We start from the raw sequence: 25,372 nt of genomic DNA on the forward strand, positions 1-25,372 counted from the left end.
GGTGAAGTGTCTTGCTCAGGACACAACGGACATGACGAGGTTGGTACTAGGTGGGGATTGAACCAGGGACCCTCGGGTCGCGCACGGCCACTCTTCCACTGCGCCACGCCGTCCCTGATGTGTTGTTGTTGAGTGTCGGTGCTGTCTAGAGCTCGGCAGAGTAACCGTGTAATACTCTTCCATATCAGTAGGTGGCAGCAGGTAGCTAATTGCTTTGTAGATGTTGGAAACAGCAGGCTGCAGCAAACAGGTAAAAAGGTAACTAATGCTTAAACCAAAAATAAACAAAAGGTGAGTGCCCCTAAGAAAATGCATTGAAGCTCAGGGATGGCTATGCAGAACAAAACTAAAACTGAACTGGCTACAAAGTAAACAAAAACAGAATGCTGGACGACAGCAAAGACTTACTGTGGAGCAAAGTCGGCGTCCACAAAGTACATCCGAACATGACATGACAATCAACAATGTCCCCACAAAGAAGGATAAAAACTACTGAAATATTCTTGATTGCTAAAACAAAGTAGATGCGGGAAAATATCGCTCAAAGGAAGACATGAAACTGCTACAGGAAAATACCAACAAAAGAGAAAAAGCCACCAAAATAGGAGCGCAAGACAAGAACTAAAACAATACACACAAGAAAACAGCAAAAAAGTCAAAATAAGTCAGGGCGTAATGTCATAGGTCGTGACAGTACACCTACTTTGAGACAAGAGCTATAGTGATGCATGGTTGGTTATGGTTTAAAGTCATAACCAACGATTGCGACAACGACATTTTACTGTCAGCTGAGTTTAGTTTTTTAATGATTTCTGCTGGTGGTGTGCCTCCGCATTTCTTCAACGCAAAAAATGTGCCTTGGCTCAAAAAAGGTTGAAAAACACTGCAGTAATCAGTATAGTACTGCAATTTAAGAGCAAAGTACACTATATTGCCAAAAGTGTTTGGCCACCCATCTAAATGATGAGAATCAGGTGTCCTAATCACTTGGTCCGGCCACAGGTGTATAAAATCAAGCACTTAGGCATGGAGACTGTTTCTACAACCATTTTTTGAAAGAATGGGCCGCTCTCAGGAGCTCATTGATTTCCAGTGTGGAACTGTCATAGGATGCCACCTGTGCAACAAATCCAGTCGTGAAATTTCTTCGCTCCTAAATATTCCAAAGTCAACTGTCTGCTTTATTATAAGAAAATGGAAGAGTTTGGGAACAACAGCAACTCAGCCACGAAGTGGTAGGCCACGTAAACTGACAGAGAGGGGTCAGCGGATGCAGAAGCGCATAGTGCAAAGACACACAGTCAGTTGCTACAGAGCTCCAAACTTCATGTGACATTCTAATTAGCCCACGTACCAGTACGCAGAGAGATTCATGGAATGGGTTTCCATGGCCGAGCAGCTGCATCTAAACCATACATCACCAAGTCCAATGCAAAGCGTCGGATGCAGTGGTGTAAAGCAGTGGTCCCCAACCACCGGGCCGCGACCCAGTACCGGTCCTTGGATCGATTAGTACCGGGCAGCACAAGAAATAAAAAAAATAAAAAGTTTTTATTATTATTATTTTTATTTTATTAAATCAACATAAAAAACACAAAATACACTTACAATTAGTGCACCAACCCAAAAAACCTCCCTCCCCCATTTACACTCATTCGCACAAAAGGGTTGTTTCTTTCTGTTATTAATATTTCTGGTTCCTACATTATATATCAATACAGATCAATACAGTCTGCAGGGACACAGTCTGTAAGCAAAAAAACCCCCCAAAAAAACATCCCCTCCCACCCCCAGTCCGTGGGACAAATTTTCAAGCGTTGACCGGTCCACAGTTACAAAAAGGTTGAGGACCACTGGTGTAAAGCACATCGCCACTGGACTCTAGAGCAGTGGAGACGCATTCTCTGGAGTGATGAATCACGCTTTCCCATCTGGCAATCAAATGGACGAGTCTGGGTTTGGAGGTTGCCAGGAGAACGCTACATTTCAAACTGCATTGTGCCGAGTGTGAAATTTAGTGCAGGTGGAATTAAGGTGTGGGGTTATTTTTAGGAGTTGGACTTGGCCCCTTAGGTCCAGTGAAAGGAACTTTGAAAGCTCCAGGATACCAAAACATTTTGGACAATTCCATGCTCCCAACCTTGTGGGAACAGATTGGAGCGGGCATCTTCCTCTTCCAACATGACTGTGCACCAGTGCACAAAGCAAAGTTCCATAAAGACATGGATGACAGAGTGTGGTGTGGACTGGCCTGCACAGAGTCCTGACCTGAACCCGATAGAACACCTTTGGGGTGAATTAGAACGGAGACTGAGAGCCAGGCCTTCTCGACCAACATCAGTGTGTGACGTCACCAATGCGCTTTTAGAAGAATGGTCGAAAATTCCTATAAACACACTCCGCAACCTTGTGGACAGCCTTCCCAGAAGAGTTGAAGCTGTAGTAGCTGCAAAAGGTGGACCGACATCATATTGAACCCTATGGGTTAGGAATGGGATGGCACTGCAAGTTCATATGTGAGTCAAGGCAGGTGGCCAAATACTTTTGGCAATATAGCGTATCACCAAGTGACAAAAATATCACCTATTTAAAGCGGCATATACAGTAGTATCTCAATTTAGGAGCTCAATTAGTTCTATTACCGATTTCGTAACTCAAAACACTCGTATTTCAAATCAGCCACGCATGTTACGTGAGATGCAAGTAGGAACCCAAGATGCGAGGCACTAGAGTAAAGAAAAAATGACAAGTCTTTACTAAGTCCAAGCTGGGACAAAGTCCAATCCAAAAATATAGTCCAAAAAACTAAAGGCATAGCTCAAAGCCACAGTTCACAAAGACGTCATAGGAGTCATAAAAACAAGAAAATAAGTGTAGAAGATAGACAACTGACTATGTATCCATGCACTAAAATGGTCTGATTTCGCAAATAATTTGTCTCTAAATTGTTGCGTCAAGGTTGCATGGTGATGTGCGGATTGTTCTCCCAAGATGCAGATAACGAAATGATTTCATGTTCATAAATCAGGCAGGAACAAACAAACAAACACAAGAAGAGCGTGCCGATTGCACGGGGAATGCCTATAGCACGGGCAGCTAACGGAATAGCTAAGAAGGAAACGCATAAGGCAAAGCTTAGCTCGGGGATCCAAAGGGTAATCATCGTAAACTGTTGCATGGAAGCAAACAAAAGCACCAGACCGAGTGTGGCGAAAGGCAGGACTAAATAGGTCTCTGATTAGTGCCCGGGAACAGGTGAGCATCCCGAACACTAATCAGAGGCAGGTGAAAACAATGAATAGCCATGGCAACCAAGGAGACACAAAACAGTGCTGAAACAGAACTAAGCCAACAAGTGAAATCAAACGTAAACAAACTATGATCCGGGCAACGGATCATGACAAAAATAAGCATTCTACATCCCATTGAAACACCTTAATCTGATTGTGTTGAGCTTTTGAAAAATCCGACTAACACGGAGATTATGTGATTGAAAACCAGACGGGTGTGGGTGACGGAGGAGACCCTTTGTATTGCACATGCACCAGTCTCTTACTTACTTAGACTTAGTTCCTCCCATTCCTGTTGGAACATTGGGCGACGAGTCCCCTCCATTTGTTCCGGTCACTGGCGACCCTTCTTGCTCCATGCCAGCTGACTCCCATCTCTCTCAGGTCTTCCTTGGCTGTTTGTCTCCACGTCTTCTTTGGCCGTCCTCTTTCCCCCTTCCGGCACCCAGTCCATTGCCACACTTGCCGATCTCTCTCTTGGCACTCGGAGTACGTGTCCAGCCATTCTCCTTCTCATGTCAGAGACTATGTTAGACAATGGTGCTACCCCTGCCCTTCTCATCACCTAGTCATTGGTGATGTGGTCTCTCCATGAGATCCTCAAGATGTATCTGAGGCACCGTCGGTGGAAGACATCCAGCTTGTTAGTAATGCTTGATGTCTTCATCCACGTCTCACAGGCATAGGTCACTGTAGGGATGACCACTGACATATAGAGGCGCAGCTTTGTGGACGTACTGATAGATTTTGATGACCAGATGTTCCGGAGGCGTTGGAAGACTCCTGCAGCTTTTCCGATTCTGGTCTGAACATCCTTTTCTGCGTTTCCAGTGTTTGAGATGTTGCTTCCAAGATACGTGAAGTTCTCAACGTACTCTATGCCTTGTTCGCCTACGGTGAGCAGTGGAACGTTTTGGTCTTGTGGGACGGTCATGGCTTTGGTCTTCTCTTGGCGTAGGCCGACTTTTTCCCCTTGCTCATGCAGATTGTTGGTCAATTTTTGGAGCGCAGCGTAGGAATGGCTAAGCAGAACCAAGTCGTCCGCAAAGTCCAGATCTGCCAGTCTGACCCCTCCCCACTTAATGCCGAGGTTTGCTCCGACGACAGACTTCCTCATGACTAAGTCTATGACAATGATGAACAGTAAGGGAGACAAGATGCAACCCTGTCTTACCCCGGTCACAATGTCAAAGTCGTCAGTTGTGCTGTTGGTGGTTTTCACTCGACAGGTGGAGTTGTGGTACAGGGCTCTGAAGATGTTGACGTACTTTGATGGTATACCGTCACCAGCACAGCACGGGATAAAACCCGGAAGAGGATCCCATTGAATCAAAACAGGCAACAACCGGAATGAAGAGGAGACTGTGTATTTGCTTGACAAATTAAAAGAACTGAACATTTTGAAGTGTATCGAGGAGAGGGAAAAAAGAAACAGATTTATTTAAGAGGGCAGCTAATGAAATGGAGAATTCTGGCTTCATTCAGACTCGCGATTACCTGCTTGCAATGGAAGAGAATGAAGCAGGTACAGAACATTAGCAACCCCCATCTGAAGCAGTATCAGGGAACTAAAGGTCCTTTCATCAATCCACAAAGCTTATTGAATTAACTTCCAGCCATTGTAAAGTTTTCTTTCCATTATCTGGCACAAAAGTCCTTCAAAACAACTCTTCAGACCCACATCCAACAACTCTGAGAAACTTCTTGGTAGTAATGTCATGTTTGTGGCGCAATCTCGGCTTATTTGTTGATGCTGTCTGCTATTTAACATCAGCATGACCATTAGAGACATAGTATTTGTAATCTGTGCCAATATTACAGCGGACATTAGGCACAAAAAGAACTGGGCTGTTGACTTGTGAGGAGCCGCTAAGATGCCTTGTTTTGGTGTGACGTAATAGGTTATATCGGAAAAGCCATACATTTATTCCCGCTAAAAGAAAATAAGCATCTCCCAGTGTACAGGAGGCACACATTGTATGACCAAATATTGCATTAGACAGTGTGCATGAACACATGTACAGTCGTGGTCAAAAGTTGACATACACTTGTAAAGAACATAATGTCATGGCTGTCTTGAGTTTCCAATCATTTCTACAACTCTTATTTTTTTGTGATAGAGTGATTGGAGCACATACTTGTTGGTCACAAAAAACATTCATGAAGTTTGGTTCTTTTATGAATTTATTATGGGTCTACTGAATACAGTATGTGAGCAAATCTGCTGGGTCAAAAGTATACATACATCAATGTTAATATTTGGTTACATGTCCCTTGGCAAGTTTCACTGCAATAAGGCGCTTATGGTAGCCATCCACAAGCTTCTGGTTGAATTTTTGACCACTCCTCTTGACAAAATCGGTGCAGTTCATCTAAGTTTGTTGGTTTTCTGACATGGACTTGTTTCTTCAGCATTGTCCACACATTTAAGTCAGCACTTTGGGAAGGCCATTCTAAAACCTTAATTCTAGCCTGATTTTAGCACTTTTGACGTGTGTTTGGGGTCATTGTCCTGTTAGAACACCCAACTGCGTCCAAGACCCAACTTCCGGGCTGATGATTTTAGGTTGTCCTGAAGAATTTGGAGTTAATCCTCCTTTTTCATTGTCCCATTTACTCTCTGTAAAACACCAGTTCCATTGGCAGCAAAACAAGCCCAGAGCATATACTAACACCACCAAGCTTGACGGTAGGGATGGTGTTCCTGGGATTAAAGGCCTCACCTTTTCTCCTCCAAACATATTGCTGGGTATTGTGGCCAAACAGCTCAATTTTTGTTTCATCTGACCACAGAACTTTTCCTCCAGAAGGTCTTATCTTTTTCCATGTGATGTTTTTTGTGACCAACAAGTATGTGCTCCAATCACTGTATCACAAAAAAATAAGAGTTGTAGAAATTATTGGAAACTCAAGACAGCCATGACATGATGTTCTTTACAAGTGTATGTAAACTTTTGACCACGACTGTAGGTGTGAAAATACAAAAAAAATAATTATTTGAGAAATCATACTAATTTATTGCGTGGAAACGTAGTCAATGTTGTCTGCAAGCAGGTAATCCGACTATAAAATCTCAGATGACTTTGGACATTGCGCTGGAGTCTTTGAGCACCTTAAACGGAAGGAGGGCAGGATTGTGTTGATCTCTGGTTGTGGGCTATGGACAAATATTACTTCAGTCGCCAGCAGGGAGGCTTGTAACTAAAATGAAATCATGCTATGAACGCACAGCATAACAAAATGCAGAGAAACATTCAGTGTTTTTCTTCACCCATGAGTGTGTGTGTGTGTGTGTTTACAGATTGTGGTCGGTGGATCGTTCATCATGGCAAATGAAAGAAATCCTAGCAGACTATTGGTAAGTTAGAGACAAAGTCAGATAGCAAGCAATATAACTTACATGTTCCAAAAAGAAGTTGATACAATTGTGTCTATCAACATTGCAACCTTTATGCATTCACACAAAAGTGTTGTCTGACCCCCACTGCAGCTTCAAGGTTCGGCCTGCAGTAACTTAGTCGGCCTGCTGAGTGCACTGATTTCCTTCTGCCTCTACTGCTACAGCCTCAGCATTAAAGACAACCACGAACAATGTTCATTATTGCCCGAGGATTATAATTATCCTAGAGAGTGTCCCATTGACGCCCTGCTGGTAAGTTTATTGCCACCGGGCATTCTAACCTTTTTGTAAATGAAACAAATATTTATTCTAAAAGATGCCCTGTTATATCAGAGAAAAACAAGGGAGTAGATCCTTAGGGCCTCGGAACGTCACAGGATTTCAAATGCATTGTGAGGCCGCAGTTGACATTTTTTGTTGGCTAAAGCTTTTGTTTACAGAGCTGTGCTGTACCCGCGGAAAAGTGAGAGAGCGCAACACTCTGGATTAAAATGGAAAGTCAAGGCACCGTACTGAGACAAATTCTACCCTATTCCAAAGGCTCGCTACCTCGAAAAAATGGTTAAATTGAGCATGTCCAATGACAAAAGATTTAAGGAAGCTGCCGCCATATAACCAAATCCAAACGTGTGTGTATTTCGTCAACTGAGTCAGTTTTTATACCAGTGAAGAATTTCAGAATGCAAAGTCTGCTAGAGGGGAACTGCACTTTTGGGGGGATTTTGCCTATAATTCACAGTCTTAATGAGAGACAAAAACACGTTATGCTTTTCTTAATGCATTCTAACTCGTAAATAAACGTCAATAAACATCCGCTTGCAATGGAGTCAATGGGAGGTCTTCTATTTTGCCCATAAAGCCCTCTAAATAACTATCCAAAAAACTCCAACAATACTCCATTTACATCTCGTGACCTGAATATTACCTAAGTATTAGCCATCCATTCATCCATTTTCTACCGCTTGTCCCTCTCTGGGTTGTGGGGGTGCTGGAGGTTATCCCAGCTGCAAACAAAGTATTAGTGATATTGTTATTATAAGCGCTAACGCAGACAAACTATTTTTAACGGCGCCATGATCACAGAGAGCTAACTTTCTTATGCTGCTACATTGATGTCATCAGCTGGTGAGCTGCTTCCTCACCTTGGAGCTTGTGATAGTTTATTTTATATCATTAATCATGCCTCTCACCTGTTTAGTAGAAAGATCAGGACATAATCCCAGAAGTTGGTCAACTTTGACATCCAATTTAGACCCGGGAATGGCGAAAAATACTCGAAAAGAAGCTTGGTTCCACCTCCCTTTTTTCTTCGTAAGGATGATGAGTCATTTTTCATCCAAACGGGAAAATATCAACATCCTAACGGTATGCATCCCAGTGAGAGCAGACATTGTGCAGTAAGTGAGGTTTTATTATGATTGTTGGCTCTCATGAAGTCTGCAGTGAGTAGTTGTCGAAGATAAAGCAAACGTGATGCGTTTTTGAAATTAATGTGCCGCTGTATGCTTAAAATGAGCAAAATACGTGAATATTACATGTTATTATGAATGTGGCTGTTACTACATTACATATATACTTACAGTGTGTATATATTATCTTGATGAAGGTGTTTGGATGTTTCCCAAGCAGCTTTATTTTATGCTATAATTTAATTGCAGAAAATAAGTCTATATCATACATTAGTACCTAATGGAAAAAAAAAACATAATGGCAAAGTTCGAATATATTTTAGTTTGTTGTGAGCAGTGTTGGGACTATATATATATATATATATATATATATATATATATATGAAATACTTGACTTAGTATTTCGTCAAGTATTTCTTATATATATATATATATATATATATATATATATATATATATATATATGAAATACTTGACGAAATACTAAGTCAAGTATTTCATATATTATATATATATATATATATATATATTTATATATATATATATATATATACAGGTAAAAGCCAGTAAATTAGAATATTTTGAAAAACTTGATTTATTTCAGTAATTGCATTCAAAAGGTGTAACTTGTACATTATATTTATTCATTGCACACAGACTGATGCATTCAAATGTTTATTTCATTTAATTTTGATGATTTGAAGTGGCAACAAATGAAAATCCAAAATTCCGTGTGTCACAAAATTAGAATATTACTTAAGGCTAATACAAAAAAGGGATTTTTAGGAATGTTGGCCAACTGAAAAGTATGAAAATGACAAATATGAGCATGTACAATACTCAATACTTGGTTGGAGCTCCTTTTGCCTCAATTACTGCGTTAATGCGGCGTGGCATGGAGTCGATGAGTTTCTGGCACTGCTCAGGTGTTATGAGAGCCCAGGTTGCTCTGATAGTGGCCTTCAACTCTTCTGCGTTTTTGGGTCTGGCATTCTGCATCTTCCTTTTCACAATACCCCACAGATTTTCTATGGGGCTAAGGTCAGGGGAGTTGGCGGGCCAATTTAGAACAGAAATACCATGGTCCGTAAACCAGGCACGGGTAGATTTTGCGCTGTGTGCAGGCGCCAAGTCCTGTTGGAACTTGAAATCTCCATCTCCATAGAGCAGGTCAGCAGCAGGAAGCATGAAGTGCTCTAAAACTTTCTGGTAGACGGCTGCGTTGACCCTGGATCTCAGGAAACAGAGTGGACCGACACCAGCAGATGACATGGCACCCCAAACCATCACCCAACCATGCAACTTTTGCATTTCCTTTGGAAATCGAGGTCCCAGAGTCTGGAGGAAGACAGGAGAGGCACAGGATCCACGTTGCCTGAAGTCTAGTGTAAAGTTTCCACCATCAAGTTTTGTCAATGTGTTCTGGCCTAAAACAAATTGGCCCTTTGAAACATATCTTTGTCTTTGTGTGTTGTATGTAGACCACATTGCTTAGCAGAGTTCAGTGATGCAAATGCATGTCAAGTTGATCAACAGATTGTATTATTCTCCAGTGCAATAACAGTACTGAAATGAAGGCTAAAAGGGCGTTAATGGGAGCTTTTAAAAAAAAAAAAAGAAAGAAAAAAAAAAAAGTTACTAAATAGTTACTTTTCGCAGTAACGCATTACTTTTTGGTGTAAGTAACTGAGTTACTTTTGAAATAAAGTAACTAGTAACTGTAAATAGTTACTGGTTTTCAGTAACTAACCTAACACTGGTTGTGAGCAGTGTTGCCATTCCCAATGTGGCGCTCTAGGCAAAATTCCGGATGGTGCCCCCCTCCATCGGCAACTTACATACATTTGCATCATATCACCTACAGCAGGGGTGCTCAATACGTCGATCGCGATCTACCAGGCGATCGCAAAGGTATTACTGGTAGATCGCATTACATTAAAAAAAAAAAAAATGTAATGCAAATTGACGCCAGCCTATCATCCACCCCGTCTTTTGATTGATAAACAGGGCAGCCAGTCAGATGACATCTTCGTTTTTCTGACACTTAGGTCACTGCGCATGCGCAAACAACGGCGCTCAGTGCAGCAAAGCTAACAAGCTTGTCAGCCAGTTACCGCCAATTTTCAGCCCTCGGTTTTTTCTCTTAAGTGTATAAAAATGAGTGGAGGAGCTGGACCAAGTAAGAAGACAAAAACGTATCACTTTCATGCGGAATGGGAGGAGGACTTTTTTTTCACGATGACATTTTCGAAGTGCGTTTGCCTCATCTGTCAATCTGCCATCGCAATACCAAAGAAGGGAAATGTGGAGCGGCATTTTCGGACTATTCGTGGAAAATACGACACCGACTTCCCACTGAAAAGCGAGCTGAGAAAGAGAAAGGTGAAGGAACTGAAATCCCAGTTGTCCGGACAGCAGTCATTTTTCACACAACAAACTTCAAAAGCGAAAGTCACATCTACAGTCACATCATCGTTAATAACAAGAAGTTCTTCCAAGACGGAGAGATGGTAAAGGAGGCATTCGTTCAAGCAGCTGACTCATTGTTCCGAGACTTTAAAAATAAGGCAGAAATATTATCTTCGATCAAAGCTCTCCAGCTGTCAAGATGTACAGTTACACGTACGGCGCTGTGAAGCCATAGCTGAGGATTTAACCCAGCAACTTTGGACGGACATCGGAGATTGAGAGTGTTTCTCACTGCAGTTGGAAGAATCTACGGACGTGAGTGACACAGCCCAGATGTGCATTTTCATCCGTATGGTGTTTAGTGATATCACTACAAAAGAAGAGCTATTAACATTACTGCCCATGAAAGAACAGACGCGAGGAGAGGACATATTTCAGTCGTTTAAAAACTTTATGGAGAAAACTCAGCTCCCAGTGTACAAACTGATGTCTATCACCACGGATGGAGCTCCCGCAATGGTTGGCCGCTTGAATGGATTTATTGCCAAGTGCAGGCAGGACGATGATTTCCCGGACTTCCTAAATTACCATTGCATAATCCACCAACAAGCGTTATGCGCTAAAATGCTCAACATGAAGGAGATCATGGATGTTGCAATGAAGATCACCTGTTCTATTCGTGCCAGATCTCTTCAAAGACGGTTATTTCGTGCACATCTGGAGAAGGGTGACTGCGACCACTCTGAGTTGTTGCTGCACACTGACGTGAGATGGCTTAGTCGAGGGAAATTCCTGCAAAGATTTCGAGAGCTCTGTCCAGAGATTAAGGAGTTTTTCCGTGTAGCAGCTGGACATGCAGAATACACGCAACTAAATGACGTTCAGTGGCTGTTAGACTTGGCATTTTTAACCGATCTGACCAACATGTTGAATGATGTTAATCTAGAGCTGCAAGGAAAAGACAAAACAGTGATCAATATGATCAGCTCAGTTAATGCTTTCAAACAAAAGATGAAACATCTCTCCTCAAAGCTGCAGCGCCATGATTTGGCAAACTTCCAGAACCTGGCGTCAGAGCTGGAGATGCAAGGGAAGGCCTGTGTGCAACTTGACAGTGCACGCTACACAGAGCAGATTGACAATTGTCTGTCAGAGTTTGACAAACGCTTTCAAGAATTTTCTTTGCTCGAGCCAGTCGCTACATTCATGTGCTATCCTTTTTGGGAAGATGCTGAGGTTGATTCCCTCGCATCACAAATTGCAACACTATTTCACCTGAACTCTTCTGGAGTGGAAGATGAGATTTTGACACTGCAAGCCGACAATGAGCTGAAGTCCAGAGCTCATGGACAGTTCTGGAACTTACTCACAGAGGTAAAGTACCCCAACATCAGGAAATGTGCTACCTCCTTGACTGCATTATTCGGCTCCACTTATTTATGTGAGTCAGCCTTTTCCCACATGAAGATCATTAAGTCCAAGTACCGTTCCACCATGACTGATGAACATTTGGAAGTGTGCTTGAGGCTGGCTGTCAGCAGCTACTGTCCGGACTATGCATCCCTGACTGATTCAATTCAGTGCAAGTCATCAGAGTAAACTCGGGTAATGACAAAAAATGTACATAGTTAATTGTGTTGTGTTGTGCAATATTGGCTCATGCGGTTATGCATGTACATCAACATACATTGTTGATATAAAGAATCCTCAATATATTTAGAAATAAATATATGTTTTGCATTTTTGTAGTAGGTACATCATTTTGACTTGATCATTTTATAAGTAGCTTGCATGCTGAAAAAGTGTGAGCACCCCTGATTCTTGTATTATCATTAAACACCTTTAATTTATTAACAATATTAACTATATTTGTTAAACATGCTTGCATTATCATTAACTTGTTAACAAAAACATATATTTCATAAATAAGTAAATATAAATTATATATATGAATGAGGTAGATCCCCATGACTTGATCAATTGAAAAGTAGCTCGCCTGCAGAAAACGTGTGAGCACCCCTGACCTACAGCCATCATAGAGGAATGATGAAACAAGGCAATGCAAAAATTATATGCATATACAAATGTATTGTCATCGCAATATCACTTGTGTGCATGTGCAAATAAATTAAAGTAAAGCAAAAAATGTGAAATGTTGGTTAGCCGATGGAAACTGCAGTCTGGGAATGCCAAATTAAGAAATATTAATAATACTAACATTGTGTAATAATGTAAGCTCGCCAGATGTAACTGCAACAAATCAGTGGTGTGCCGTCAGGGCCAGCAAGGCCTTCTCTGCTGGCCTAACATAACCAGAAATCATGATCACAATTAAAGATAAAAGTATTTTTTTATTTACTTTCCCTAAATATCTACAAGTATTCATATTCTCTTCATGTCATATTATGTTCTTTCCAGTACTGTTGTTTTTAGGTTAGAGTTTGTATTCAATCAGAATTCATTTAGCTTATGTTGCCATGCTGTACCAAATCTGCCCGGAGCCTTCAGAATCAACAATGCAGGCTTCTGTGTACTGTAAGTGAACGGACACATACAGTTGATAGACAATTACGATAGCCAATCGGATCACGAGTTGTTGTCAATGAGGCCTTCTCGCTGGCCTAATGTTGAATGTGACATTTACGCGTCCTGTGATTGGATACTCATCGGGACCATTAGCGGATGAATTTGAGAACACACACAGTTGATAGACAGTTGCGATAGCCAATCAGATCACAAGCCTGATGTTAACGAGACTGTGATTGGATACTCACTTGTCATTCCAAAGTGAGCATCCAATCACAAGTTTCAATTTAGCAGTGAGCGGGAAGTGTTGACCCACAAAGAAAGAGAACAAAACATTGATTAGGTGGCAGATATATATTTGCAAGGCATTTTCAAGAAGGATATTTAAAGAGAAACTACATCTTGTGAGGCAATGTCGGTGATGAAATGGGGAAATGCCCGCCATTTCCACTCGAATCAACCGACTACGAGGGGTTATACAGCGTTGAATGGGTTCTACAAATTGTGAGTTCAAATATTAAATTTCTTTATTTTTTCACGTTTAACACGTTTTTTTGCAATTTTATTTTGACAGTACCACATAAGACAGGGGTCTCAGACACGAGGCCCGCGGGCCAATTGCGGCCCGCACTTTAATATGAAAATGTAATGTTAGTGCGGCCCGCGAGTTTTGTATGAATGGCACTTGACAGCGTCATACTTGCCAACCCTCCCGATTTTTTTGGGAGAATTCTCTCGAATTTCTGTCGATTTTCACCTTAACAACAATGTTAAGGGCGTGCCGTGATGGCACTGCCTTTAGCGCCCTCTACAACCTGTACAAACAGCTTGCCAGCCCAGTCACATGTTGTATGAGGCTTCTACAGACACACGTAAGTGACTGCAAGGCATACTTGATCAACAGCCACACAGGTCACACTGAGGGTGGCCGTATAAACAACTTTAACACTGTTACAAATATGCGCCACACTGTGAACCCACACCAAACAAGAATGACAAACACATTTTGGGAGAACACCCGCACCGTAACACAACATAGACACAACAGAACAAATACCCAGAATACCATGCAGCCCTAACTCTTCCGGGCTACAATATACACCCCCGCTACCACCAAACCCCGCCCCCCCCCCACACATCAAATACAAATACAAATATATTCCACAACCCCAAACATGTCTTTTAGCCAGGAAGAGTTAGGGCTGCAAGGTGTCTGGGTATTTGTTCTGTTGTGTTTATGTTTTGTTACGGTGCGGATGTTCTCCGGAAATGTTTGTCATTCTTGTTTGGTGTGGGTTCACAGTGTGGCGCATATTTGTAACAGTAATAAAGTTGTTTATACGGCCACCCTCAGTGTGACTTGTATGGCTGTTGACCAAGTATGTCTTGCAGTCACTTACGTGTGTCGAAAGAAGCCTCATACAACATGTGACTGGGCCGGCACGCTGTTGGTATGTTGAAAAAGCGGACGCGACGACAGGTTGTAGAGGACGTTAAAGGCAGTGCCATCACAGCACGCCCTTAATGTTGTTGTCCGGGTGAAAATCGGGAGAATGGTTGCCCCGGGAGATTGTCGGGAGGGGCACTGAAATTCCGGAGTCTCCCGGAAAAATCGTGAGGGTTGGCAAGTATGTTTAGGGCGGGAAAGCCATTCAAAGAAGGTGAATTCATTAAAAAGTGCATGTTAGATTTTTTTTAATAAATCTTTTCTTGCGGCCCAGCCTCACCCAGTTTCTACATCCAGTGGCCCCCAGGTAAATTGAGTTTGAGACCCCTGACATAAGATATGTTTTAATTGCTGATGCGGGTTTATTGATTTTTAAATGCGCCAGAAAAGAACCCGTTTTGTACACTGCTGAGTATACCCAATGCCCAGTAGTGTATAAATGTGTTTCTGTGTAGTATTTCTCCAGCAATGGTCATGTGGGGACATACATTATGGTATTTTGAGAGGTAGTCATTGAAGTCGGACATCACTGAAGGCCTAGGTGGGAAACGCACAGCCCGCCACTGCAACAAATAATAAGTGTCCTTTATGCCAATGTAGACACCTAAATGGATTTAATCTCTACAAATGATTTAAAACAGTCATAACTTCCTGTGGAAGTCGCTTCCTAGCAGCTCCACTGTAGACACGGCACAAGAGCCAAGCGTGCAGGTTTTAATAAGGTTTTTAATGATCCATCCATCCATCCATTTACAATTAAAAGTTTTCTCCAGCAGAACGCGACCTTCCAGTCGCGTCCGTATCCTCTCTTTCTCTCTTTGCTCCCGGCTGCTCACTGTTAAAGACAACAGATGATTAGATTACCACAAACCACCTGTGAAATCTAATCACTGTGTCTCGCCGTCAGCATATGCCCAGCTCCTATCTGATGGTGCTCCGCCCTCAACACCATTGACAAAGGCGGTGACCTTTGCTCTTGCGGGCGCGCTGATCACACACTCCCTCCACACTACAGACATTAAATTGATCTGATTTTTGATTAGTAAATCATGTTGAAATTCAAGTACATAGTGCTAAATAACTGATGCTTTATTTCATTATTGACATAGTAGAACTGTTTATCATGTTCTTTTTTTCTGTCCTGGGCTTGACATTTTAACAAAGTCTTCTGGAGTCACTTTCCATTAATAAATGACTTCAATCTTAGGGACACAATTGTCTGTGGCTGACATGAATACACAACATTATCCTTATAACATAGCACCTGTGTATTTCAGGCATATTCCTGGAGTGTGACAGTGATGCTGCTGCTCTACAACTTTGGTGCCGTGGTCCTGCACATCGTCTTCTCAGTTTTTTCTCTCAAAGCCCTCAAAACTGACTGATTGTGGATACTCAGCAGTAGCTCCTTTCCCAATGCCTGCAAAAGATGGACTTTGTCTGTGGACGGACACCAACTGCGTGTCAGTCAGCATATTCCGCTGTGCTGGGATGGACGTGTGACATCAGAAGTACTAGGAGTGTAACGGTACGTCATAATGACGGTTAGGTACGTACTTTATTTTACAGTCACGGCTGGGTTCATTTTGGGTACAAAAATGCCAAACTGTTCAGCTTTTGTGTAAACAGCTTTAAAGTAAGCAAAACAAACTGCAAATGAAAGTATGTCTTCAATTAATACCATTTGTAAATTATTTTTAAAGAAATACAATAGTTTACAATGTTTCTTATATTATTATTTTATTTTGAGTTCATTTGACTGCCTTAATGGCTTAAGTGCAGCATTGATAGATCCAGCTTGTTGGCTCCATCCTTACAGAATAATAACACTGCTTTCGTCCTCTCCACTTGTATTTGTCACCATGAAGGCCAAGTGTTCCCAACACAGAGACTTAGGTGAGATGGAGGGTTTTCAAGCTCTGTCTTCTCCTCGGCACTATCTCTAGCCATGACTCCGACATGCCTGCACTGCAGAGTATTTGTATACTGTGTATAGGTGCGACACAATAAACAAATCATTTTACTAGGGGTGCTTCAAAAAATAAATTCACATCTGGATCGCAAAATTCCATATCGATTCCTAATTTTCAAAAATATGTTTTAAAATAAAAAACGTGTGACACAAAATTTATTTTAGAATGAATCGCATTTCTTATTTGGGACGATTCATTATCTTTAGTTTTTTTTTTAGTCTGTCCTATGCAGCCACTCACGCAAATATTTATGTTGATGTCGATGCCCATATATGCTGTACATGATTACTTTAGAATAGGGAAGTGTGGGATATTTATTTTCTTTTAAGTCATATAGAAATGTATCACAGCTGTTTGTATATTTTCTGGAGGAATGTAGTTAATCATAGAATTGGCACCCAATGTTATTAAAAAGTATCCATTTTCAATCGATAATTGTTTTGAATCGAGAATCGAATCGTTACCCCCAAGATTAAATCAAATTGTGTGGTGCCTAAAATTCACAGCCCTAATAAATAAATATATATATATATATTTTTTTTTTTTTTTTTTTTTTATTTTTTTTTTTTTGTATGTATGTATGTAGTCGACGTTACTGTGGCTCATCCGTTATACAGTGCTCAATACCGGGGTAGAGCGGAATATACGTTAGGTCAGGAAAAAACACAGAGGCTATTAGATCCCTACAAGCCTGTTTAGCAGGTTTCCCTGCTCTTCAGGGGATTTTATAAATAATATCCCCTGATATTATTAGCGAGTAAGCGCGGAATGGCCTAAAAACATGTCTTGATATATATACAGTACAGGCCAAAAGTTTGGACACACCTTCTCATTCAATGGATTTTCTTTATTTTCATGACTATTTACATTGTAGATTGTCACTGAAGGCATCAAAACTATAAATGAACACATGTGGAGTAATGTACTTAACAAAAAAAGGTGAAATAACTGAAAACATGTTTTATATTCTAGTTCCTTCAAAATAGCCACCCTTTGCTCTGATTACTGTTTTGTACACTCTTGGCATTCTCTCGATGAGCTTCAAGAGGTAGTCACCTGAAAGGGTTTTCACTTCACAGGTGTCATAGTTTTGATGCCTTCAGTGACAATCTACAAGGTAAATAATCATGAAAATAAAGAAAACGCATTGAAATGAGAAGGTGTCCAAACTTTTGGCCTGTACTGTGCATATATATATATATATATATATATATATATTTTGTTGCGTTCCGACCAGTTCTTCCTCCAAGGGAATTTAAGTTACTGGTCAATCCCAAGTTCTTTTGGATGACATATTTGCTGAGTAAGAAGGATCACCAGAAACAGAATAGGATTAACAACAATTTTACTGAAATTTCAGGAGAACAACCTAGACTAATACATTTATACCGGCTTCCCAAGTTGTTCTAACATTCAAACGGGAAGAGACCAACGTTCCCTCAAAGGTGCGCGCCTGCGCAATTGCGCACTGCTCACGCGTCCTCTGCGCACAGCAAATTAATGGCGCGCAGAAAATCAAAAATCACATCTGAACTTTAAACAAAATAAACACATTACAATTTATTCCGTATGATTTTGCAATGCAACTCTGTGAGTGACAGGTGACAACAAGAGTGGCCCCAATGAATAAAACAATCTTTGTCAACACAGTTCAATTCTCGTCTGTCGAGACACTTTACAGACAGGAATTCCATCAATCACTTTATTGAGCAAAACTGTTTGTAACCACACCAAAAACATGAGTAAAAAAAACTTTTATCTATAAAAACTGGTAATTTTCTGTCATACAAACCAGGCTTAAACCAACATTATCATTCGTCATTTCAACAGAAGCCGCTCGCTCTCTCACCTGCACCAACACACGCACTCATGGCACTTAGCCAGTGCTGCGTTTATGGCCACACAAAAAGTCGGACAACCCCAACGCCACACAATGTGTAAATGTTGAAACACTCTGACTCCACAATCAGATGTGTGCTTATTGTACTGCCATTTATTAAGAATGTTAATCTAAGGATATTATTCATGAAATATTGTCACTAGATTTCATAAATGCTAATAAAAAGATGTATTTTACAGACAGAAAGTTACAGGAACTAAATATAATCTCTGAAAGGGGTAACATTTCTTTTAAAGGCAGGACCCGCAGCCAGACATACAATACTAGCACATAGGTCATGAAAAACATGTTTTTTGTTATTGTCATTGTAAGAGGGCAAAATCACTTATATCAGAAAATTATTTTAATAAAACATTTAAATTGTTATGATGTCAGGTTTGGGACAGGTGTGACGCTGGTGTGGCCACAGTGTGTACGTCTGATGTTGCTCACATGTGCTCCACTGAATGCTCAGGGAGTTTGTGCGTTTGCTCACAAACATTAAAAATTAGAGGGAACATTGGAAGAGACTACTTCTTCAATCTGCCAATAGCCCCTACCCTCCCCAGATCCTCCCCAGATGGAATACACAAGTTCATTGTTCAACTCAGGATGAGATAGAAAAAGGAGTACTCCAACTCCCTACATTCCAAAGCTTCAAGGTTAACACACACAGTTTACTTGCGGACAAACAAAGAGAACAAATGGAAAAACACTAGCTGTTTTCAAATATGACTATGAATAGAAAGAAATAACTCTTGCATATATATATATATATATATATATATATTCTCCACAATATATATGTAATAAGACATTTTTTTGGCCATTCCGTGCTTACTCGCTGCGTGTAAACATCATAGCAGCCAAGAGGAACTTTTACGACCTGTTTTTAAAAAGGTATTATCATTTTTGTACCAAAAAAATCCCTACAAAAAAGTGCTGTATATAAATCCATTCCATAATATATTGTGAAAATCAGTTTGAATCAAGACGGATTCGGAACCAGGAATTGAATCTGACTCGAATCGTCAATCCAAGAATCGGAATCGAATCGTGACTTGTTGTAAGATTCACATCCTTACCTGTTGCTCACTTATGAATCTTATGAATCGGTACACCTTTTTACCGTACCGAATGTTACGTACCGAATTACGCCTACATGTACCGTTACACCCCTACCATATACTCACTTCTCATGTTTTATTGTGTTTAAGCAATTGCAGCAGCTTTATGGTTATGTTAATTATCCTTTATGCGGAAATACTGCAAAGTAACTTCAAGCATCAGACCAATCACAGTCCATGCGGCAACAAGCCACCGTTGTCTTTTACGCAGACTTCAACAAAGGTGTCAGCGTTTGGTGTGAAAATAATCTTGTTCGACTGTGTGGCATTGCTTTCGACACAGTAGGTGAAGAAGTGTGAACCTTCCGATCCATGTTCTTTTTACTTAGGCCCTCGCAGCTCTGGAACAAACCACCAAAGACTTGTTAATCTAATCAGCCTTGTCAGTTTATACAGAACAGCCACCCAGCAAAAACAACCCAACTTTAATAGTGTAAAGGGTGTAGTCTTCATTAATCTTTCACTCTTGCAGCATGCATTTGGTTTTTTTTTCTTAAAGGAGAGATGCTAGAATAAAAGTGTTGTCTCCCTTGCATAGTTTGGTTTCTGTGCTTTGCTTAAAGGCAAGAATAGCATCTTATGTCATATTTGTACATATGTGTATACATTTATTCTCCCTCTGTCACCTGTAGTACAAGCTGCTCCATATAATCACAAGAATAATAAAGTGTATTTATTCATCTATAAAAAGTTCCATTGTATAATTCTGTAAGTACAGTGGTTTTTGTATGTTTCGCTTTTCAGCAAATTTCCAGCAGAAGTTTGCCCAGGGTTTCATATACCGATTGTACGCCCAAATTTTACATCTTACAAATGAGTTATTCGTAACTAACTAGCAGAGGTGGGACCAAGTCATTGTTTTGCAAGTCACAAGTAAGTCTTAAGTCTTTGCCCTCAAGTCCGAGTCAAGACAGGCAAGCCCCGAGTCAAGTCCAAAGTCAAGACTGGAAAGTCTCAAGTCAAGTCCTAAGTCCTGCATTTTGAGTTTCGAGTCCTTTCAAGTCCTTTTAACCACAGACTAATATATTAACACAGATTGTGTATGCTTTTCAAACGCTGTATTTATTTATTAAAACAAGTGCATTTTAAATTGCAGGAAAGAAAATTGTGCTGACATTGCACTTTATAATAGCACTATTAACCAGTCATTTTAAACATTAACTCATTCCTTTACAGAACAAACACATTGAAAAATAAAGTGCAAATGTACTTATTTGTACAAAAGTGTTAACATTGAAAAAACATGACATATATGTGAACATAACAAAAAAGTTGTACTTTTTATATGTCAGGGCCCTATGCTGCATTGCATTTGCAAAAGACCAAATTAGCCAAGAGTCTGTCAGTCATTTGTGCACGATGGGGGCGTAGTATGATGCCACCATGGCTGAAAACTCGCTCCACTGGAGCACTGGAGGCAGGCACTGCCAAGACTCTCATGGCCACTCGGAACAGTGAAGGAAGAGTCTTCATGTTCAATGCCCAGAACAAAAGGGGGGAGAGAGTTGTTTTGGGTTGGTGCACTACTTGTAAGTGTATCTTGTGTTTTTTATGTTGATTTAATTAAAAAAAGAGAAAAAAAATATATATTTCTTGTGCGGCCCGATACCAATCGATCCACGGACCAGTCCCGGGCCGCGGCCCGGTGTTTGGGGACCACTGAGGTAAACAACCAACAGTATGTCAGAAAGCTAGCTAAAACGGTACACATATTCATAATATAGTATACATTTTAACTGACCTTTATTTGACTATTTTTGTCTTTTTTTAGGTGGCTAAAATACGCGGTGCTGCTGACCGCCGTCTAACGTTACGTGTGATATATTGACTAACGTAACCCTGCTTAAAAAAAATCACTGAACAAAAAGTATGAATAAGGTAGTGAACTGCAACAGATTCCCGTGTTTGCAATAACGTTATAACGTTAGCAGTGAGTTTACAGCCTCACTGATTTAACTACACAGCAAATAAAAGTCACGTTACTTAGCCAATAAACGTTATCTTACATTCAAAACTTACCGTTCTTTGTGCAACTTCAAATGCCGGACGAAGTTGGAAGTTGTTGCCTCTCCATCAGTAATTTTCGAACCGCATGTGTTGCATACTGCAAACCGTTTTGTGTTGACCACCTCGTAATTTTTATACCCAAACAAAATTATTTTAGGTATAATTTTTTGTTCACTGGCGTGTGGTTTGGACATGTCTTCTTCGTTGGTTGTCCTGCAATTTGATTGGATGAATGCTGTGTGATGAAAACAAAGTAGATCTAATTTGATTGGCTGTTGTACTGAGACCACACCAGCTGACACACGCAACGCTGATAGACAAGTACACAAAGAAAAATACGGAGCGCTCCCGAATAACTTTTTCATCTTTGGGTTTTGGGGAAAGTAGCAAGTCATGTCAAGTCATGTCAATTCAAAAGGCTCAAGTCCAAGTGAAGTCACAAGTCATTGATGTTAAAGTCTAAGTCGAGTTGCAAGTCTTTTTACATTTTGTCAAGTCGAGTCTAAAGTCATCAAATTCATGACTCGAGTCTGACTCGAGTCCAAGTCATGTGACTCGAGTCCACACCTCTGCTAACTAGCAGTGTTGGGTTAATTACTAAAAAACAGTAGCTAGTTACAGTTACTAGTTACTTTATTTCAAAAGTAACTCAGTTACTAACTCAGTTACTTACACCAAAAAGTAATGCGTTACTGTGAAAAGTAACTGTTTAGTTACTTTTTTTTTTTTTTTTTAACAGCTCCCATTAATGCCCTTTTAGCCTTCAGTACTGTTATTGCACTGGAGAATAATACAATCGGTTGATCAACTTGACATGCATTTGCATCACTGAACTCTGCTAAGCAATGTGGTCTACATACAACACACAAAGACAAAGATATGTTTCAAAGGGCCAATTTATTTCAGGCCTGAACAAATTCACAAAAACTATTTTAAATAGCTGCAACATAACATACATAAGTAACAAACAGCATAATAACAACATAGCTGTAAACCTGACTTCTCCTAAGGAAGGCACACGTGACATACACAAAGCCTAAGCAGGCAGATTTGAATTGTTGTTTTGGGCAGTAGACGGGATCTTTGATCCAAGACACAACTTACATTTAACTAAAATGTTATTTTCTTTGTGCTCGACAAAAGAAAAGAAGTGAGAATATCTCATACTTGCCAACCCTCCCGAATTTCAGTGCCTCTCCCCGGGACAACCATTCTCCAGAATTTCTCTCGATTTCCAGCCGGACTTAAGGCACGCCCCCTCCAGGTCCGTGCGGACCTGAGTGAGGACAGCCTGTCGTCACGTCCGCTTGGCCAACCAAAAAGTAACCACAGAACGTGTATTTAGTGTTCTGTGGTTACTTTTTGGTTGGCCAACGGTTTACGTTGTATAGCGCACCCCCGCTCCCCTCCTCTCCCCACACCCACGCCCAGACACACACACAGAGCGTGCCTCTTTTGACACAAGAGATTCAGAAGGACGACACTGCAGCGCTCCAATAAAACACACTCAGATGTTCTGTTTCTAGCCGATACTACATAAAAAAATAACGCAGTAACGCATCATGTAGTAACAGTAACTGAGTTACCGAATATAAAAAATAACGCGTTAGATTACTAGTTACCGCTGAAACAATGTTACTTTGTAACGCGTTAGTCCCAACACTGCTAACTAGTAACTAATATTTGGTGGTGTCTGGAACGGATTCATTGGACTCATATTATTTTGTGTGGGGAAAATTGATTCCGTCTTTGTATAACTCGGTCTGACAAAAACTGAGGTACCATTTAATGCTTTATATGCAATGGGAAAAATTAAGTATTTTAACACTTGCTTATTTTAAAAGATATGAACGGCTTCAAATTTTAGGGTAGAGCTATTGTACAAAAAAAAGCTCGAAAAAATTACATTAAACAGTGTCTATAAATTATTTTCGAATTGATTTCAAACGAGGGTATGTAATGCCAAAGCAAAACATGACTTAGTATTTGAGCACATGGGGTGATTTTGGACCACTACTACAATTACTTTTGAGGCTATCCCTTGGCAACCCAAGGTATCCCTCTATGGATTTTCTACTGGATTAGAGGACGCTAACTATTGGCCTTTGGAGGGTGAGTCACAATCAGGCTAGCTATCAGATAAGTTTATGAGTGATTAAAAACTATGATAATTACTTAAGATAAAACATTTCATTTTAATCAGCAGTAGTCTCGCTACAATATGAATAATGAATGTTTAAATAAATGAACAAGAATCTAAAGAGGAAAGTACAACAGCTGGAAAACAATGGAAATGACACGATGCTTAAGCTTACAAGCATATATTATATTTTTTTCCGATTATCTCTCTTTGTTTATAATCTACAGCGGAAAAAAAAAAAAATTAGGCTGCATATGGCCCCCAAGACAGATCTTGGGTACACCTAACCTTAAATGAAAATTTATAGTTTAAAAACTGAGGTTTTTGTACCTAATAAAACATGGATACAACAGACTAGCAGGATGAATTTTGAGGACCAGTCATAGACAATTTAGAGTGAAAAGCAAATTTTATTTTCACTCGCATACAAAACATTGTAACTTGGATTGTTTCTTTGGCTTCGAGACTCTCCCGTAGGACAGTGCGGCGAAGACACAACAAACTCCCTTCTTGTCTCTAATGGACACACACCTGTTGTTGTTTTTGGACTAGCGACTGTACGACATCAAGGCCGCGGAATAGAGACACGCTGCAGGCTTGCACACACACATGCATCCACAAAAATTTACGCCACACACACATACCCCACCCCCCATCCAACGCCCTTGATGCGAACCCTTTAGGGGTGATGGACGGCTGGGCAGCGCCTGAAGAGCTGCAGCCTTTCCACCGTGGCTCCCACTCCCTCCCCTCTGTTGCTAGATATCTCGAGATGTATGTTGTAATATGTATATGTGCTTTGCTATGGAGGTTTTTTCCCACTCCAGACTGGGCCCAGTCTACATTGTATTTATTTATTTTTTTACTCATCCTCCCGCAGCGTTGATCTTTTTCCCATCTTTTACGGGGCACCTTGTGGCGACCCATCAGCGTTCCTGTTCTATAACCCTGTACACTGTTTTGTTTGTCTAATCTTGAACAGGTTTGTGCTGAAAACAAAATTCCGTTGCACTTGTGCAATGACAATAAAGACCTACCTACCTACCTACCTAAAGCCTCTTGTAGGGAGACAGGAAAATGTATATGGACCTGACGGGGTTTGCATAATAATTCTAATGGAATGATTCAACTTCTCTATTCATCATTTTAACACAACAGTTGTAGACGGGGCACAACCAGAAACTCTGGGCCCAATGAAAAATACCATTTTCACGGCCCCTGTAAGTGTTTGGCCCTTCGAATTGTCCTAACTTTTCATAGATGCAATAGTATTCAATGGTATGTATAATTCATAACATAAACATGGTAAACGGTATGTAATTGAACAATGAAAGTATGTGGCCAAATTTAAATTTCATTTTAAGACTTGAAGCAGCAGTGCCATTTCAACATACTGTATGTTATTGTAATATAAATGTACAAACAGCTCAAAATAGGGCAGCTAGACTTACTCTTGATTGTTCTTATAGATCGAGTGTGGACCGTATGCATTCTTGTCTTGGATGGCTGAAGGTTATTCATAGATTATCCAGCAGTTTATTGTTATTTATTCGAAACATTATTCATAACAAGTACCCTACAGCTCCTTTTAAGCAGATTGGTTATAATGCTAATATTCACCACTACAGTACCAGAGCTTCAACTCAAGGTCGACTTGCATTACCACGACCAAGAACGAATTCAAAGAAAAGCACTGTTGTATACAGAGGCATTTCATTATGGAATATTCATTTAAATATTAGGGCTATTCCCAGTAAAAAAAAAA

The 25,372-nt window shown here is 40.5% G+C and overlaps 1 protein-coding gene across 2 annotated transcripts in view; it reads left to right on the top strand.

The window, feature by feature from the left end:
• LOC133624624 (uncharacterized) overlaps window positions 1-20,151 on the top strand; it is a 43,650-nt gene extending 23,499 nt beyond the window's left edge. For both annotated transcript variants that reach the window (XM_061988350.2, XM_061988351.2), the window contains exons 4-6: window positions 6,592-6,648; window positions 6,781-6,942; window positions 15,759-20,151. In XM_061988350.2, coding sequence (XP_061844334.1) covers window positions 6,592-6,648; window positions 6,781-6,942; window positions 15,759-15,866 — 327 coding nt within the window. In that variant the 3' untranslated portion in view covers window positions 15,867-20,151. The remainder of the gene's footprint in view (window positions 1-6,591; window positions 6,649-6,780; window positions 6,943-15,758) is intronic.
• The last annotated feature ends 5,221 nt before the right edge of the window (window positions 20,152-25,372 follow it).

Source organism: Nerophis lumbriciformis, linkage group LG27 (genome assembly GCF_033978685.3).
Source record: "Nerophis lumbriciformis linkage group LG27, RoL_Nlum_v2.1, whole genome shotgun sequence".
NCBI lineage: Eukaryota > Metazoa > Chordata > Actinopteri > Syngnathiformes > Syngnathidae > Nerophis > Nerophis lumbriciformis.